Source organism: Camelus ferus, chromosome 9 (genome assembly GCF_009834535.1).
Source record: "Camelus ferus isolate YT-003-E chromosome 9, BCGSAC_Cfer_1.0, whole genome shotgun sequence".
NCBI lineage: Eukaryota > Metazoa > Chordata > Mammalia > Artiodactyla > Camelidae > Camelus > Camelus ferus.
Window position 1 is genome coordinate 78,199,581 of NC_045704.1, and position 17,981 is coordinate 78,217,561.

The window sequence follows — 17,981 nt, forward strand, 5'->3', positions numbered from 1 at the left end:
TGGTAAGGATGGGGCGGCTGTGGCACCCCTCCTGGGGGGATGCTAAGGGGCAAGTTTGTACAACTTTAGGTGGGGGATACAGAGGGAGTCCTGTGACCCTTGCACAGTGCTGCCCCTTCCCCTCCATCCCACTCCACGTGGCCAGGCTGGCCACAAGCTCCAAGGTTCCCTGGCCTCCTGGGGAAGCCCAGGAAGGGCAGGAGTGGGATGGAGACTCAGGGCCCAGCCCTGCGTACCTAGAATCCCCCTCAAACCTACAGCTGTCTCCCCTGCTCCAGCCCTGTCTAGTGCTTGCTCAGAACTTACCGACTTCACAATCCCTGGCCGCCCCGCTCCCGGGGCCCTTCCCCGAGTGTCAGCAGCAATTTCCTGGCAGGCCTGGTGACAGTAGCCTGAGCCAGCCCAGGGGAAACCCAATGCCATGGTGTCAGCAGCGGGTGTCCCTTGGTGTCTGGGGAGCAGGGCTGAGACTGTGCAGAGCTGAGCCGCCCTAGGGGGTGGGAGGGCTGCCACCACCCCACCCCCGCAGCTCCCCGTCCCTTCCACACTCAGTGGAGGCAGTTGTGCCCACTGCCCCCCAAACCCAAGGACCCTGGCAAAGACACCTCATTCCTACTTCACAACTGGACAAAGGCTAAAAATTCACCCACACCCTGGAGACAGTGCTTGGGAAACAGTGCCCTGTTCTGGGCCGGCACAAGCCCTTTCTAATCTCGCTCCAGCATTCAGAGAGATATCTTTATCCCAGGCCCATCACGGGCCCGCAGTTTGCACCTTCTGCCTCTGCTTTTACCTTGTTGCTGGCTCTGTGCATGACGCCCACCTTTCCTGTCAGCCAGAATGCCTGCTAGGGGAGGAATGGGTCTCCTCTCTCCTCTGTATCCGCCTCAGGTCAGGGGCTCTGTCTTCCAAGGACTAGTTCTTGAGGGCAGAGACTGGTCATATTTTATTTAGTCTAATTGCTTCTTAACACACTCGGATACTTATGAATACATATATTCTAATTTTAACTGATGCGGCACTACTGTATGCACCGTTTTCCTGGGTAATGTGTGTTTGCCCCACCCTTGGCACAGAGCAGGGGCTAAGTCAAGCTTTGCTGCATCAAACTGGTTGCACTTGACCTACAGAGGGGTGGCAGGACTCACCGTGGAACGGAGGCTCTGAGCCCATCCAGGGGCGTGGGACAGTGAGTCAGTGGGGCATTAGTTTGATTTGGATCTAAGTCCTGCCTACTGTCCAGTTAAGCCTTTTTCTTATGGCCAGCAGACCGTTCGTTGTTGTTACTAGAACTTCTCTCGCACGGGCCAGCTGAGCAAGCCACCCCCCGCCCCCGCCATCCACTTTAGTCCTCTGCCTGGGCCACAGCTACGGACTCAGTGCTGGAGGCCTGGCGGGTCTCTTTTCCGGGCGCTCCTCCTCTGTTTCTTCCTCCGGAAGAGGAAACTGAGGCTGAAAATGGAGTAATGTGCTCAGGCCTGCCCAGCCATCTGAGGTGCTACGCCCCAGATCTCCCCATCAAGTCCCTGCTGACCCAAACGCTAAGAGGTCGCGTGAGCCACATATACTGAGCACTTGTAGTGTGCAGAGCTCTGCACTCTGTCTCAGGCTAGGTAAGAATGTCTCCAAATAAAATAATACAGTTGTTCCCAAACTTGTAGATTTTATGGACCAGTTAAAAATTAAGGGGATGGACATAGGTCTGACAGTTCTCACTTTGCCAAGAATCAGTTTTCTAAAGTCTTACTTTCATCATGTTTTGTAACAAGAAAGAAAGGGCATTTGCAGTCAGAAGAGGGATGATACCATTTTAAATCGAAAAACTGACTAAATGTTCCCATATGAGGAATTCATTATTGATTTTTCTTCTTCACCTCTGGCCGGTAAATGCATCATCATGGACCAAAACCCTCCCTTGGACCTGAATGAGAAGACCCAGGTCTGTCCCAACGGGCCCATGCTCTGGTCAAATGGGGAGTGGGCACTGGCCCAGATGTCCAGTTTTCACTTCACAGTCCCCTCCAGGCGAAGGTGGCCCAAAGTGTTGGAGTGTTGGAGTATGATGGGCAGAGCTAGTCCACCCTTCCCTAGTGCCCTGCTGTTGGGGAGCAGGACAGTTCTGGGAAGGGCCTCTGAGAGCTCTGCCCTCAACTGTCTGACACCCTTGTTTCCATCTGGATGCTTTGACCTAAGAACTAGCTGAGGCTGTTCCACCTGTGGGAGTTAGTTAGAACATAGGCCAGATATCCCAAGCCTTATGGGATTGTACCAGCTTCTTCTCTCACTGGCTGTGTGACCTTGGACCAGTCCCTGAACCTCTCTGGGCCCCTTTCCTAGGCTCACAGGGCTAATACACATACCACAACTCATACAGCAAGTGTACAATCATATGGCCACTGGGACTTTTTAAAAGGCGGTTGTTCCAGGACCCCAGAGCACCCAAGTCCTGCCTGCCACTCCAGAACCCTTCTTCCATGCCCCACAGCCTGCAGGTCTTCACCAAACCTGAGATCTGCCCAGGGATGTTGTAATTTCCCAGCCTCTGGCTCCTGTAGGCCTTGATTCCCTCATCCTGACCCTGACACCTCGCATCTTCCACCAGGTCCTGCGTTTTTGACTTAACGTCAACACCTGTCCCCTCTGGTGCTGGCACATCTGGAAGCTTGAGTCCAGACGCTGTTGCTCAGACTCCATGGCAGCCCCTGGCAGGGCTCTTCCTGTTGCTGGGCAGTGGAGACTGGTGTTGACTCTCCCTCACCTCCTTCCCAACATCCCTCATCCCAAAGGCCAGGAGGAAGCCCCTTCCCTGGAAAAAAAATGACTCCCCATTGGCTCTTCTAGGCTCCAGGGTCCACCCCCCGAGCCTGGCATCACCCTCCTCTCCTGCCTCACGCCAGCACCAGCATGGGGACTGCGGGCCGCCAGCCCTCTGCCCTCTCAGGGAAAACCTGTGTCTTTCCCTCCCTCCTTCCCATCCTTTTCATCCTCCTTCGGCCCCCCAGTTCCCCCGGCCCCCCAGGTCCTCTCCCACTCGGCTCTTATCTGCCCCAGGATCTGACCTGCACATGCACTCCCTGCTCAGCATGCTCCTGACCCTGGGATGGCATCACCGCCCAGCCTGCCTGCCCTGGGGCCAGCTCCGGCCCGCTCTCCTTCCCTTTAAAAACCCCCATGTCTTGAAGCTGATTAAAACAAACACAGCTCATATTTTTGTTCTTAATCCAATTCTGCACTGGGCTAGGGTCGAGGAGGGAGGATAGGATGACAGAAGCACATTCCTCGCCATGCCAGGGGGGGAGCCAGACCAGGTACCCGCCAGGAAGTCCCCAGTGGCTGGGGTGGCCATGGGTCCAAGTGGGGTGCTGTCCGACAATAGTGGATAGACCCCTCCCTGAGCAGGATTCAGCTGCTGCTCCTGGGGCAGGTCAGGAGGAAGGGCAAGTTCTCCAGGCCTTCCCAGAAGGGGGACGAGAGCCCCTTCCGGGAACGGAGCAGCCAGCTGGGGGCAGGGTCTTCGAATAGAGGCCTTTATTCTCTCTAGTCTGGAAACAAGACTGATCCTCTTGTCTCTGCGGACCCCTTCCTGTGACATCCCTCCCCAGTGCTTGGACTTGGAGTTCCTCAGGACACACAGACACAGACACACACTATGGTCACCTCCTCCTGGCAGGCTAGGCTCACAGGCCTCTGAGAACGCTGTTACTGTCTGAGTGAGAGGTGATTCCTCCATCACCCTGAATTTCCTGGTGAGGGAGACCACCTGCAGTAGAGCATGGAGGGGAGGGCGGGTCCAGTGATGGTGCATACAGTCTGGAGGCCAAGTATCTGGGTTTGAATCTTGCTCTGCCACTGACTAGTTGTGTGACCGTAGGCCAGTTATTTCATCTTTTTGCTTTTCAGATTCATTATGTGTAAAATGGGGGTAGTAATAGCAGTATCGACCTCAAAAGGGCACTTAGAACCAAACACTGATAACAGTATCTGGCCCTGCACTGTATACTGTATTAAATACGCCATCTATATTTGCCATGTACTGTGTTCTATTCTGGCACTATACTGTCTACCGCTACTGTAGGAAGACTTGATTATTGTTAGTACTGAAGGCAGGTAGAGGTAATCATAGATCCACCATCTAATGGCTGGGTGGTTCTCAGCAAATCATGCCTGTTCTCTGAGCCTCAGTTTTGCACCTGTAAAATGGGAACAAAGTGAACCTCAGAGCATGATGGTGAGGTTTAAATGTGATAATAAACACGAAAGTGCCTAACACTGTTTATTAAATCTTAAAAGTGATGGGATCTCATTGTTAAGTGAGACCTTGAAGGGAGAGTCTTGTCCAAGAGAGGAGGGAATAGGATGGTTAGAGCAAGCAAAAAGAATGGAAAGAGGAGAAAGAAAAGGTAAAAACAGTGGAATGGTTCAGAGAATGAGAATAAGAATGAGACTAAAGAATAGTGAAAGGAGAGAATGAGGACGGAGAGGAAAAATTAACAAAAAAATAGCAGAGAAGGAGCTTGATAGAGAGAAGAGAGTCAAGAAGGGAGGGGCAGTGGGCAGGATGGGGAGTGGCCTGGGAGTGAAGGGTCTGCCTTGGGAGCCCATAGGGCTGGGCTTTCTCCTTGGCTCAGGTCTCCAGGCAGGAGAAGGTGGGAGCAGGCGGAGACCCTGGCTGCTTCGTCCTCCCCACCAGGCTCTGTCAGCTCCCAGGCTGGGAGGCCCCATCCCACCACCCACGCGTGCAGAGCCAGAGAGGTCTCTGTACCGACGAGGCCCAGGTGGGAGAAGGTCTCCTGGGCTCTTCTGTGAGGCTACTGGCCTGATGAATTTCTAGCTCTCTGTTGGAGAGATGCTTAATAATTCTTTTCCCCAAATCCTTAGAAGTTTACAGCTTCACGGTCTTTTGGGCTACAGAAGACGCTAAAAATCCATTGTTTGAATGGTAGTCTGGACAGCTCGCCTGCCTGGCCAGCTCCAGAATGGGCTGAATACCTCCTAGGACAAGGCCCTACCTACCCTTCAGAGGGGTTTATTGGGCCCCTTCCAAGACAGACCCACAGTCAGTGGCTGCAGATCAGTCAACTGATCAGTAACAACTTTGTGAGACCTTATTTTGAGCCCTGTTTGAAGGACAGAGGGGCATCCTGGGGCACCCATAGAGGGTGAGTGGGTGGCCAGTGTGTCCTTGCTGAAGCATCCCTGCCTGCCAGGTCTGGGCTCTCTCTCATCCTCCCTCCCTGCCCCGTGGCCACTTGGCTTGGGCTGTGACAGTTCCCCACACCGTGGCTAGAAGCCACCATGCATCAGTAGGTCAGGGGGAGGGGGACTAGAAATGGCCCATAAAAGTCTTGGGCTCCCCATAAATGCAGAGCCGGCCTTTGAAAGCCCAAAGCACTTTTATGTGCTAGTTAAAGGGCCTTCCTGTTGTGTCGCCAGGATTTACAGGGAGGTGGGTGGGAGAATGGGGTGAGGTGAGGCCAAGTGCAGCCTCCACCTACTGACACTCCCCTGGGCTTTTTGGAGCTTCAGCCCTCGGGGTCCCAGAGGAGAAGGGAGGAAGGGGAGGACTTAGCGACTTCTCGGCCATCACTCTTCATTTACGAAGCAGGGACTGGGAGGCTCCTCCTCGGTCCTTTGAGATCCTGAACCAGCTCACTGGGGCAGTGGTGACTGAGGCAGGGACACATTCTGGGCCAGCAGTGCCCAGTGCCAGGGGAAAGGAGGCCCTGAAAACAGAGGCAGAGTCCAGGCTCCCCATGTAGTTTTCAAGCACGTAAGAGTAGGATGGTCCAAATGGCTTCATTTGGAGAGGCTGTTCCGTGGCCAGTCTTGCCTATGCCTTGTGCCCGATGCCAGCGCCAGGGGATCAAGGAGAGAGAACAGGCCCTCGGCCCCCATCTCAGCTCCATGAGTTAGGGGTGCCTGTCCATCACCTGTCTCCACCGGGCATCCTGTAGGAATGCACTATTCAGGAATTTAAACTTCAAAACGTAAAAATAAAAAAGGGAAAAGCCCCACAAGGTTAGTGTGCTATTCTGGCCCCTGTCCCTCATGGAATGATAGCTGCGTGAGTTTACTTTTGTCTTTGGGAGAACTAAGAAGGACCCTCCCTGACCTGTGTGCAGAGGGGCAGGAGAACCCTCCCAGTTCTTCCACAGCATCCTGTGCTCACACCTTACCCCCAACTCCGCCCCAGGGCCTGCCAGCATCGTTTAAAGATCCAGTGTGTTCTGAAGGAAAGAATCAAGGTCTCGGATCACCCCTGGAACCAGCCATTATGCTGGGTGACTCACATCGTCCCATTTCGACCTCCTCTCGCCCTGCTCGGGAGATACCAGCATCCTCCCCATTTTACAGTTCAGGAGAGAGAACTAGCATTTGCCAAGCTCTTCTCCTTTATCAGACCCTTTTGAGAAACAGTACATGTGCTCTCTGCTTTAATCCCCCTGGCCTCCCAGGTGGATAATATCAACTCCAATGTGTGTATGAGGAAATTGAGACCCACGGAGGTTCAGTGACTCAGGGAAGGTCAGGTGGGTAGTGCCCAGCCCAGAGCTCTTTCCCCTCTCTTTGTTCCATTGGAGCTTTAGGTCTCCTGCTGTCCCTGTGCTAGCATGCCAGGACACTGAGGCAGGGAGAAAAGCCTGCTTCTCCGTTGATGTCTGAGGTGTCTCAGCCTTTGGCTCTCAGACCTGACTTGTTTTTGTCTTTCTAACAGCACCCCTCCCTACCCCTGCTTTACCTGGATTGCTTCATCCTTGGTCCATCCCTCCTGGGGAGCAGCCACCAGAGCACACTCAGCCTCCTAGGGGTAGGGCCCTGGGCAGGGGGATTTCTACATTGACCTTATGATGACCCCTGTCCCCAGCCTGCTGGCCCCAGGTGTCCATTGTGGCCTCAGGCCTCTGGCATTCTTCCCTGACTCTGCAGCTCCCCTCTGCTCCTCTGTGACCCTATTGAGTTTCCCCAGGTCTGGCCAACCAAACACTGCCATATGAGGGAGAGTTACATTTCCTGTATATGTGTCAAAATATCTGGGGGATGTGAAATAGATCAGACATGTATAAAAATAAACTTTTACAGGGTGACTGACTATTCCCCTCCAGGGGGAACCAGCGATTCACTCTTCATCTGGGGCCCAGAAGCTTGGCTGGGGCCTTGGGGACCACTCCCCACACCCAGCTCCCCACCGCTGTCCTGCCTCACTTCCTTGGGCTGGGCTCCAGCTCCTCTCCTGCAAGGCATTCTCCCAGGGGTCCATGGGCGTGGCAACCCGTCCAAAATAGGGCTGAGAGTAGCCAGTTACCTCTCCGGTCCCAGCTTCTTGATGGGGTGGCAGGACTTGCTCTGTCAGCCCCTTTTTTCTTGTGGGAAATTATGATTCTACTACCCAAGGTCTCCAGCCTAAGCCACAGCAGGACCATCTCATCACCTCTTCTGTTGAGCGGAACATGGAGATTACATCTCAGCTGTCCTTTTCCTGTTGCATTAGTGTGAGGCCTGGTGGACTTGAGTGCAGGGGTCCTTCTGACCAGGAACCCTTGCTTGAATTCACCAGGAAGGCTTGTCAAGGTCATCTGATTGTCAAGGTCATCTTGCCCATCCCCCTGCTTCTGGCTAACTGGTTCAATTAAATAGGGCTGTTCTGTTTATTGCTAAAAGTTTACAAGAAGTAGCATCCTAGGTTCATATCAGAAATTTCTCCCTAAATGTTATCCTAAATCCTTCTGCCCTCAGATTCCCTTTTACCCTTCTCCTTAACCATGTCCTTGCAGGGAAGTGGTGGGGAGGGGTCGTGTGTAAGTGGAAGCTTGAGACAGTGCACTGTGGTTTTGGACAGCTCTGGAGATTCCTGCCCCGACCTCTCTGTCACCCCTGAAGCATCTGGGGGAGAAAAGCCTACCTGCCAACCTACAGGATTCCCACCAGACCCCATTCTTGGGCCATTGGTTCCTGTCTGGCAAAGAACCTAGCCTGGTCACTTCTGCCTCTGCTCAGCCAAGTGGCCAGGGGGTCTCAGGACTGAAGACCAGATACCTGGCACTTAGTCAGGGCCCCATTTCCATTTCTCTACAACTGTGCAGGCTGGAGAATTCCTCTTCCCACCCTGGCTCCCACACCTTGCTTCCTGGCCCCCGGGCTGTCACTGCACACACACCACTCCCGACAGACACTGGCATTTGATGGGCAGCTGTCATTCCTGCCTGAAAGCTGGTGCCCAGAGCTCGGGCTGTGGGACAAGCTCTCAGCCTCCATTCAGCCTGGCCCTCCCATCACCCAGCCACCTGCCTGTCACCTCCCAGGCCTCTTTTGAACACTTTGTGTCCAGACCAACTGCAGACGCCAGAAACAGCCTCAAACCAGTGGTTTCTGAATCTGAGATGCAGATGGATGGGAAGACACAGGTATGTTAAGGATGTCAATAGGGGCATTATTTTGGAGAGCCCAAGGGAGGGGAGCTGACAGCTGGCTCATGGCTCCCTGGACATTCTCTAGTTCTCTCCAAGGCAAAGGACCCCTGCCACCCTCAGATCTGGTCCTGTTGCTCTATATTCCTTGCCTGAACATGAACCCTGCCATTCTCAGACACTTAATTAGATCCCTGTGAGTGAGAGGAATGGGTTGACTTGTCTAGGAGTCCCAGAAGCATTTGTTAGGAAATGGGCTTAATGTCCAAAAGGTCCAGTGATATTCTTACAACTGAGAAGCTCTTGAGCTCATGTTGGTGACCATAGGAGGGCCATCAGCTGGGATCTCAGGCTGTTGGCTGAGCAGCTGGTCACTAGGGTTTCAATACCAGGACTGACTCAGTTGAAGAAGTTCTGGTAATATACTAGGGAGGCTGAGGCAGCCCCTGATTGGGCCTGAGTTTTCCCGTTGTTTGATATAGCCCATGCTGCTTCCCGGAACATCCAACCAGCTGTTGGTTAGATTAGAATTTTTCCCTCTTGCTTTTGGCTCCAGCCTTTTCTAATGACTGGCTACGTGTGGTTAGTGCTGCCAGCTGGAAGAGCAGGAAGGTAACCATTACAACAACCAGCAACCTGCCCAGCCCCATACCCCACCTGCCAGATGGACTTCCTCACAGTTTTCCAAGCCCAAATCAAATCCAAGTTCACTAGCTGTTTTGTCAGCTGTCATTAGGTTCCTCTTCTCCCGGCAGAAGCCTGCCTTCCAGGTAGCTGGGTCCCCCCAAGGCCAGCCTCACCTGGTCTGTTCCCAGATTTCTTCCCTCTGGACCTCCATTTGGCCCGAGCATCTTTGAGGCAGTGGTCACTGTGGCTGATTACATGTCATCTTCCCTGGCAGGAGCCTGCCTTTATCTCAACTCAGAGAATAGGGGTAGTGGGCAAGAATTTCATCCAAGGGCTGGCCTAAGCATCCTTAGGCCAACAGCCAGGCTGAAATGGCGGCGCAAGCTGCCCTGTTGGAGGACCAGCCTTGGCACCTCTCCAGGAATGACAGGGGCCCCTTTGGTCCTGCAGAATCAGTGTGGCAGCATCGTTAGCGTGGCCACAGACTTCTCCATCCAGACCCAGCAGTGGACTCGCAAGACCAGCAAGAGCAGGAGGTGCTCAGTGCAGGGCTCTGAGGGCACCTCCTCTCTCCTTGCTTTTAATGCATCATGTTTGATCTTTGCTGCATGGTGCAGGATTCCTGCCACTCCGACTGATAACACAGATCTTCAAAGGAACAGTCAGACATGGACGGAGGGGAAAATTCATCAAAGCCATTCCCGAGGAGTAGCACACCCACCAACGCTAGGTCCTCCAGGGTGCCCCTGGCCCTCAGCTGGGTCTCTGCAGCTGCCGCCGTTTTGCTTGACCCAGGAACCCCTTTGCTTCTCCACTTAATCTGGCTTAGATGTGAATACATTTTTTTCTTATTGTTGCTGCCTAGATAAGACTATAGATTTAAAAAAAATCTTAATTTCTATTATTATTTTTTTTAGGAAGCACATTATAAGGAAAGTAAGGGAGAAATAGTCCTCAGGAACTGGAGGACTCATGATGCCGTTCAGAGCATCAGTCCTAATGGAAGCAGAATCTGCCCCATGACGGTCCACCCAGCCTGGCATGTCAGGCAGCAGTTCACCCCTCTGTGCTGCCCTGGTGGACATCCACGAGCTGTCTGCCTGAGCTTTCTTCCCAGAGCCTCATGCCTGTCCGTTTTTTTAGGATAGAAGAAAACTCCTTCCCCCACTTTTACCTACCCCTCTGGTCCACCTCCTGCCCCTGCCAAGTCTGAGTCCAGCCTGAGCCCTACCTCTTGCTCTCTGTAAATTTGCAGAGCAGAGATTACTTGCCACAGTCTGGCACAAGTGTCTGGCACATACTTAGTGTGAGAGGAATGTTTGTGGAACGCAGGTGTGGATGCAGCGTGAATAACCAGCCCTGGCTCTGAGCAGCTGAGCCTCCCTTCACTCCCGGTGCTGATGGTCCCTGCTCTGAAGAGTCATCTTTCGGAATCTGTCTTTGAGAGTTTATAATACCACTACTCCAAAGTTCAGGGCATATTTAGTACTTCTAAGTGGATGTCCAATATCATGACTACAATCTGAAGTAGACTATTTTTTATCATCTGAAATCACACGGCCTGGATGCAGATGGGCTGAGAGGATGCCCTGTGTGGATCATGGTTGAAACGCCCCCAACTGAGATGATGGGCCACCAGCCACACCACGGGCAGCATCTCCACCAGGACCCACTAGGGAAGACCTCTTGGCAGCAGCACTGGGTGGGCGTTCCTGCAGCCCTGATGGAGTGCAAAGATGGTGCGAGAAAGCAAGCCCCTTTGCTGATGCCAGCTTAGGTTGGCAAGGAGAGAGTGCGTGTGTGTGCATGTGTGTAAGAGAGCCCTGTGTGCGCTGCAGGGATTTAGGATGTGATGTGCATAAGTCAGAGAGGTTTTGGCCGCAGTGAAGAATGCATGTGTGAAGGTGACTGGCCCCTGACTGGTTATCCTGCCCCATCTCCCACCTCCTGCCCACCCCGCCCTCTCCACAGCCCAGCTACACTGCATCCCACACTCTTCCACGTGGACTTGTGCGTGCTGGGCCCTCCACCAGGATGCCCTTCTTGCCTTTTTCCTGGAGGAAGCTCTTGCACTTCAGACCCAGCAAGACCCCTCCCTGATGAAGTTTCTCTGACCTGGCCCCACTTCCTGTTGACGTTGGAAGTTCCCTCCCTGCCATGGTCGAGTTTATGCACAGTGCTAACATGACAGGTTTATGTGTATGTGTTCCCCACAAAGGGATGTGTCTTACTATCCTCTCTCCCTTCCTCAGCACCTAGCCCAGCACCCAGCTCAGGGTGAGCACTGATGTCTGTGCCCAGAGCATGGCTCCTCAGAGCATGACCTGTGAGGGTGGGAGAGAGTGTGGATGACTGGCAGTCTGCCAGAGGAGGGGACTCATCTCCAAATAAGGCTCTGGATCCCGGCCCAGTCTGGTGTGCCCAGGCCCTGCTTGGTTGGTGATGCTGGAGCCGGCCAGGGAGGTCACCAGTGACATCTAGTGGTCATCACAGGCTGCCACCCCACAAGGTTTTCCAGGAGATGTGAGTCTGAGTCCCATGCACTGTGCTATGGGCTGGGCTTCTGAGTGGCTCCCAGCCAGTGTGACTTCTCCAGGGCTGCAGGACAGCAGTGCAGGGCAGGACCTAGGTTGCTGGGTGCAAGAACTGAGGCGTGGAGCCAGAGTGGGGAACCCACAGTCAGAGAGGGCAGGGCCTGGACTGCAACCCGGTTCCCCAGGGCTCCTGAGACCCTGCCATCTTCTTGCCCTCCCGCTCCAGCTCCCTTTCCCTGCCTGCCTATCTGCCTCAGTCTTAGCCCCTTAAACTGTGTCGGAGCAGCAAAGACCCACTTCAGTGCAGCTGCTGAGACAACCAGTGCCAGCCAGTGGGTGAGGGGCAAACCCCTACTGTACGCCGGGCCTGCACAGAGCAGCTCTGAGGGACCCCCTTCAAAGGGGCAGGGGGTCCCTGGTGACAGGCGGTGGGCGGCACAGGCTGAGTGGGGTCTCGGGCGGCACAGGCTGAGTGGGTTCTCAAGCAGCACGATGTGGACCTGAGGGCAGCCCTGGCCGCCCGGCTGTGTCTGGGGACTTGCCTCTCTCCTGCAGGCCTTGCAGCACCGCCATGCATGCTCAGGAGGTGCTGAACTGGGGGGTGGAGGAGGCCGGGGTGCAGGAACCACGACTTGAGGCCCTCCGTGCCTGGTCGATGAACAGCTGCCGGGACTCCACTTTCTCTGCCAAAGTTTTCTCATGAACCATTTCCAGACTATAAGGAGAGGGGAAGAGGGATGCCGTTCTCAGCAGGGGGGCTTGCAGAGGTATTTATTGTCCTTTTTTTTTTGCTGTAACAATTCCTTCCTGCTTCTTCTTCTCCCCCTCTTTCCTTCCTGGCACAAGTGTCCTTTTGTGCCGTCTTCCTTCTGTCTCTGCCGCCCCCCCCCAACCCCCGTCCTCTCCTCCCTCTGGACAACTCCCCTTTCTAAGCATCTCCTGTGCTCAGGTTCCTCGTTCTCCATCCCCCTCCCCTCTCCACTCTTTCTGTGGCTCCATCTGCCTTTCTTCTCCTGACTTTGTCTCCATCCCCATTTCTCAGCATCTCCCAGTCCTCCACCCCCGCCCCCTCCCCTGGAAAGCCCGTGTGACATTATTAAAGTGCAATAATAACTTGATAACTTGCCTGAGGAGTGAGGTGGGCAGAAGCATAACAGACCTTTTTCATGAGCCTTTTGTGCATCCCCAGGGCAGTGGCTGTAGACTAGTCAAAGCCAGAGCACCCTATCTGTAGCTATCAGCTAGCATCTCCCGGCCCCTTCCTCCCCTTGGCCTGCTAGGTCTGCAGAGGGCTGCTTTGCCTGCCTACCCATGCAAGCGGGAGAGCTCACCCCAGCCCATGGGGAATCACACCTGGGCACATATCTAAGTGCGATGAGGTATTCCTTGACATTTGGGGTTGACAGAGCGCATGTTTACAAGTTTATATAAAATACACACTGTGCCTTCATAGGTCAAACACTGTGCTAGGTCCTGGGGCGTGACCTGCCTCTTGTGGCCTTCATAGCCACCCTGCCAGGGAGGGGAGGCATTTGACAGGGGAAGCAAATGAGACTCAAGGAGCAGGCTGCTCAGAGCAGCCCCAGGCTGGCAGCTGGACATTTGACTTGTATCCTACAGAGTTCACGCCCTTAGTGTACCAATGTCCAGGAGTAATGCCAAGGGCTCTGGACACAAAAGTGTTCACAGATCTGTCCCAAAGCACCCTCCCCTGACTCCCTCTTCCCTACTGCAGGCTTTGTGCTGGTTTCCCAGTGACACAATTGCATTTATGGTTGTTCGCAGGAGGGGTTCGGACTCACCGCTGACCAGTGTTCTCTCTGTACACATTTGTTCCTTTCCCTCCAGTCACAGAACCCACTCATTCCTGCTAATCTGCCCCCGTAATTATGGCAGTTGTTGTCTGATTGCATGCTCTGATTACACAACTACATTTTCTCATGCTAATTGCATAATGAAGACAGGCAATTACATGGGGAAAATTATGAAATTTCCAAGCTCCAAATATGATTTGAGGGCTCAGCAAGGTGCCTCCACTGTCCCCCTTGGGGAGGGCAATGGGGGTTCCAGACACAGAGGCAGGGGTCAGTGGTGACCATCTCTCAGCTTCCGGGGACATTGCCAATTCCGAAGCTTCTGTCCTCCTGGCCCACTAGGACACTGGGACTCTTTAGACCAGGGAGCTGATTTGGAAAGTGTGACCCAGCAGCTGTGGCCCTCCAAGTCCCTGTCACAGAGGCACCTGCCTGCAAGTGACCACTGGCCTTGGGGAGATGGAGCCTGAGCTGCGGCTCTCGTGTGCTTCTAGAAACCCAGGCCCAATACATCTTCCCCAGTAGCTGCCACTGTCACAGGCAGATGAGTCCGCTGGAGGCAGGCGGCTGGTTCTCTTCCTCCATGCATGGAACTCTGGCCCCTGCCTCTTTCCTCAGATGTCCCATAGTCTGGGAGGGAGATTGCAGGCCACTCCCCTCCCCATTTCACCTTCCTTTCATCTCCTGCAGAAGATGACTCAAACTTCAGCCCCTAGGAAGCCTTCCTAGATTAGCTCTACTCAGGGCATTGCCCCAGTAGCCCCCTCTCCACCCCCGCCAATCTTGTCTATCCCATGGTTTGCTCACCACATAGTCCTCCCCACCAGACACTGGGAACTCCTAGATGGTCCCTGAGAAACCTCATCCACCCTGCACTCCCTCAACAGCTCAGCTCCCTGTGCGCCCTGCCATCACGAAGTACACGGCCCCTCCCCTCCCCGAACACTACATAAACTTTTGCAAATTCTATCTTATTTCAGATGCACCAAGGGAGTTGGCTATTTAAAGGATACTATAGAAGATCCATTGGTAAAGACTGGAATCACTTTCTGATTTTTTTTTATGTAATTTCGGATTGTCATCCCTCTAGGGGAGAAGTGGGGGCAAAGGAGAGGCTGCCAGCAGGTTCATATCCTGCCCCAGCCTGCCTTACATGACCCTGCCTCCTCCTGCATGGCTCAGAATGTCAAAATTTTATCTTCTTCATTCAGCAAACATGCCTGCGAGGCCTTCTGTGTGCCAGGCTCTGTGTGCTGGAGGCGGGGGATACAAAGACAGATAAGACCCATTCCCGGCCTCCGAGAGTCAGTGAGGGAGAAACAGACACAGGTAGGTGCCTCAACCCAGGTATCAAGGGGAGTAACGGTTACACAGAAGGAGGTGGGATTACCTCTACCCAGGACTGGGGAAAGCAGGGAAGGCTTCATGGAGGAGGGGAGAGGTTTCCAACCATTCTTTTTTAGATTCTTTTCCATTATAGGTTATTATAAGATATTGAATATAGTTCCCTGTGTTATACAGTAGGTCCTTGTCGTTTATCTATTTTATATATAGTAGTGCGTATATATTCATGCCAAACTCCTAATTTATCCCTCCCCCCCTTTCCTCGTTGGTAACCATAAGTTTGTTTTCTGTGTCCGTGAGTCTATTTCTTATTTGTTACTTCTTTGTAGTTGAACTTATTCGTAAGTTCATTTGTATCATTTTTTTTAGATTCCACATATAAATAATATCATGTGATATTTGTCTTTGTCTGACTTACTTCATTTTACATGATAATCTCTAGGTCCATCCATATTGCTGCAAATGGCATTAGTTCATTTTTTTTATGGCTGAGTAATATTTTATGGTGTACACACCCCATATTCTTTATCCAGTCATCTGTTGATGAACATTTAGGTTGCTCCCATGCCTTGCCTATTATAAATAGTGCTGTTATGAACATTGGGGTGCATGTACCTTTTAGAGTTAAGAGTTTTCTCTGGATATATCCCCAGGAGTGTGATTTGCTGGATCATGTGGTAACTCTATTTTGTTTTTTAAGGAACCTCCAGACTGTTTTCCATAGTGGCTGCACCAGAAGAGGTGGTTTTTACTCTACATTTTAAAGGATGAGTCGAAGAGTTCAAATGAAACATGCAAGTAAAGAAAAAGGCGGGTAGGTGTGGCTGAAGTGGAGGATGTGAAGTGGGGAAAGCTGGGTGGAAGCAGGGCCAGGTCGTAATGCCCTTGGATGCCATGCTGAGGAGCTGGTTTTGATTCCAAATGCAAAAGGATGAAACTGGATGATGTCACTCAGAGGAGTGACTTGACATCATTTTGGTTTAGGAAGACCCCTTTGGCTGCAGCATGAATGGCCCCAAGGGGGCAGGACTGGGAGGAGGAGATGAGCTATGAGTTCCGAGCCACAGGCTGGAGGCTGGAGGAAGGTGAGTGCCTGAACTGGGTGGGGGATCAGTGGAAATGCAGAGGAGGGGCGGATTTTGAAGCCATTTCTGAGGAAGAACAGAAATAATAAGGGCGGGGTGGCGGGGTATAGCTCAGTGGTAGAGTGAGTGTTTAGCATGCATGAAGTCCTAGGTTCAATCCCCCGTACCTCCATTAGTAAATAAATAAATAAACCTAATTACCTCCCTCTATCATCCCCTCAAAGAACCAATAATAAAAATAAAAGAGAAGAAAAATATATATATTAAAAAAAGAAAGAAAGAATAATAAGGCTCCTTTGGTTGAGGAGGGAAGAGGAGGAGGGAGGCGGGGAAGGCGCAGCTGATTGGCTGGCAGCGCACAAGTCCGTGAGAAAATGGCCAAGAGATAAATGTTAGCCGGCTCTCTAGACCGGAAGCTCCATGTGGGTATCTATCAGCTATCTAAAGTATCAACTGTGACACGATTTCTCCCTGAGGCTGGGTCCTAGCAGAGAGGACACCCAGTATGCACTGCTGAATGAGACAACGTGGACATGTTTCCTTCTGCCATCCTGTCCTTTGGGCCCTCCTGTTCCGTCTCCTGCTCTCCTTTCTCCCAGTCCTGTGTTTTCTTTCCTGGCCCTCCCTTTCTCCTCTTCATCCCTCCTTTCTCCTCTCACAGAGGAAGGATGGTCTGTGTTCAAAATGCCCCTCTAGGTTCCCTGAAGTTCTGCTCTGGGGCAGGCAGCATTGTTACATCACCACACATTAGCCAATGGCTGCCCTCCTGGGCCAGCGCTTGGCCTCCTGGGCCACCGCCCTCCATTGATAGGGAGAAGCCACTTCCTCCTGCAGAGCCCTTAACCCTGAGGGCAGCCGCCGGAGCATGGATCCCTCCTGATTCCGCTCTCGGCCTGATGTTCCTCACAGTCAAGCTGCTCCTTGGGCGGAGATGCAGCCTGAAGGTGTCAGGGCAAGAGAGCGTGGCCATGCTGAAGAAGCTGGTGTCGGAGCGGCTGCAGGTGCCTGAGGAGCAGCAGCACCTGCTCTTCCGCGGCCAGCTCCTGGCGGATGACAAGCGTCTCTCCGACTACTGCATCGGGCCCAATGCCTCCATCAACGTCATCATGCGGCCCCTGGAGAAGACAGCACCCGAGGAGGCCCACCAGTTCCAGCCCTTGTGGCAACATCTGGGCCAGGTCCTCGCCAGACACTTTGGGCCCCAGGATGCCAAGGCAGTGCTGCAACTGCTGAGGCAGGAGCACGAGGAGCGCCTGAAGAGGACAAGCCTGGAGACCCTGGAGCAGCTGGCGCAGCATCTCCTGACCAGGGAGCTGCCAGCGGAGCCCACTGGGGAGAGGGAGCCTGAGGCTGAGGCCTCGGAGCCCCCGAGACAGGAGGAGGAGAAGGAGGAGGAGGAGGAGGAGGAGGAGGAGGAGGAGGAGAAGGCTGATCAGTAAACCGGCCATCCTACTCATTTGCACACTCAAATTTGTCTGGCCTCATCCTTAAGTGTTCCCTGGTGACTCTGCACTAGTTTCTGCTGATGTCGATGCATCTTCACCCCTTTTTGAAATTTCAAAGCAGCTGGAGGGACTTTGGACCCCTCTGTCCTCTCTTGGGCCTGTGGTTTCCCCTCTGAAACACAGAATGATTCCATCCCCATCCCCTAGAAGGGCTCTGATCACTACATGGGCAGCCTGAAAGGGGCAGCAAAGCCTGCGCGCTGCCTTCTGGGCTGCACAGCTTTGCCTGCACATGCCCAGGCTGTCAGCACACCTCCTGGCTTGGAGTCTCCATGGCTGTAGACAGACCCTCTTTCTCCAGGGGAACAGATGATGTGAATTCAATTCTTCCACCCCATGGTGCCTACCCCCAGACCCCTGATAGCCAAGGGGAGAGGAAGGCCAGGTAGCTGGCCCTTGTCCTCTGGGTGAGGCTGTCTCTGCTGTCTACCTGCTATGCTTCCACAGCTTAAGGGACAGGGGCAGCAGAGGTAGGAGTTGAGGGGAACACCTACTGTGTGCCAGGCCTGGAGCTCTCAGGGAGACACACACAGACTGGGAAGAGCAGGAAGCTGAGGCTTAGGCAGAAAAGGCAGTTTGCATCATCACACACTCACATGACCAACATGAACAGAGATGTGCCCACCCCCTGCCCCAAGTACCATCAACCAACAGGTCTCGCTGAGCC

The 17,981-nt window shown here is 53.4% G+C and overlaps 1 protein-coding gene across 6 annotated transcripts in view; it reads left to right on the forward strand.

Moving 5' to 3' along the window:
* UBL4B (ubiquitin like 4B) overlaps positions 1-17,981 on the forward strand; it is a 51,849-nt gene that overhangs the window by 28,987 nt on the left and 4,881 nt on the right. For 2 of the 6 annotated variants that reach the window (XM_032487289.1, XM_032487290.1), the window contains exons 3-6: positions 14,592-14,709; positions 15,425-15,538; positions 15,709-15,809; positions 16,719-17,346. In XM_032487289.1, coding sequence (XP_032343180.1) covers positions 15,734-15,809; positions 16,719-17,248 — 606 coding nt within the window. In that variant the 5' untranslated portion in view covers positions 14,592-14,709; positions 15,425-15,538; positions 15,709-15,733 and the 3' untranslated portion in view covers positions 17,249-17,346. Of the gene's footprint in view, positions 1-14,422; positions 14,710-15,424; positions 15,539-15,708; positions 15,810-16,705; positions 17,347-17,981 lie in introns of those variants that run through there. The other 4 variants (XM_032487292.1, XM_032487291.1, XR_004322762.1 and 1 more) reach the window with 4 other exon arrangements.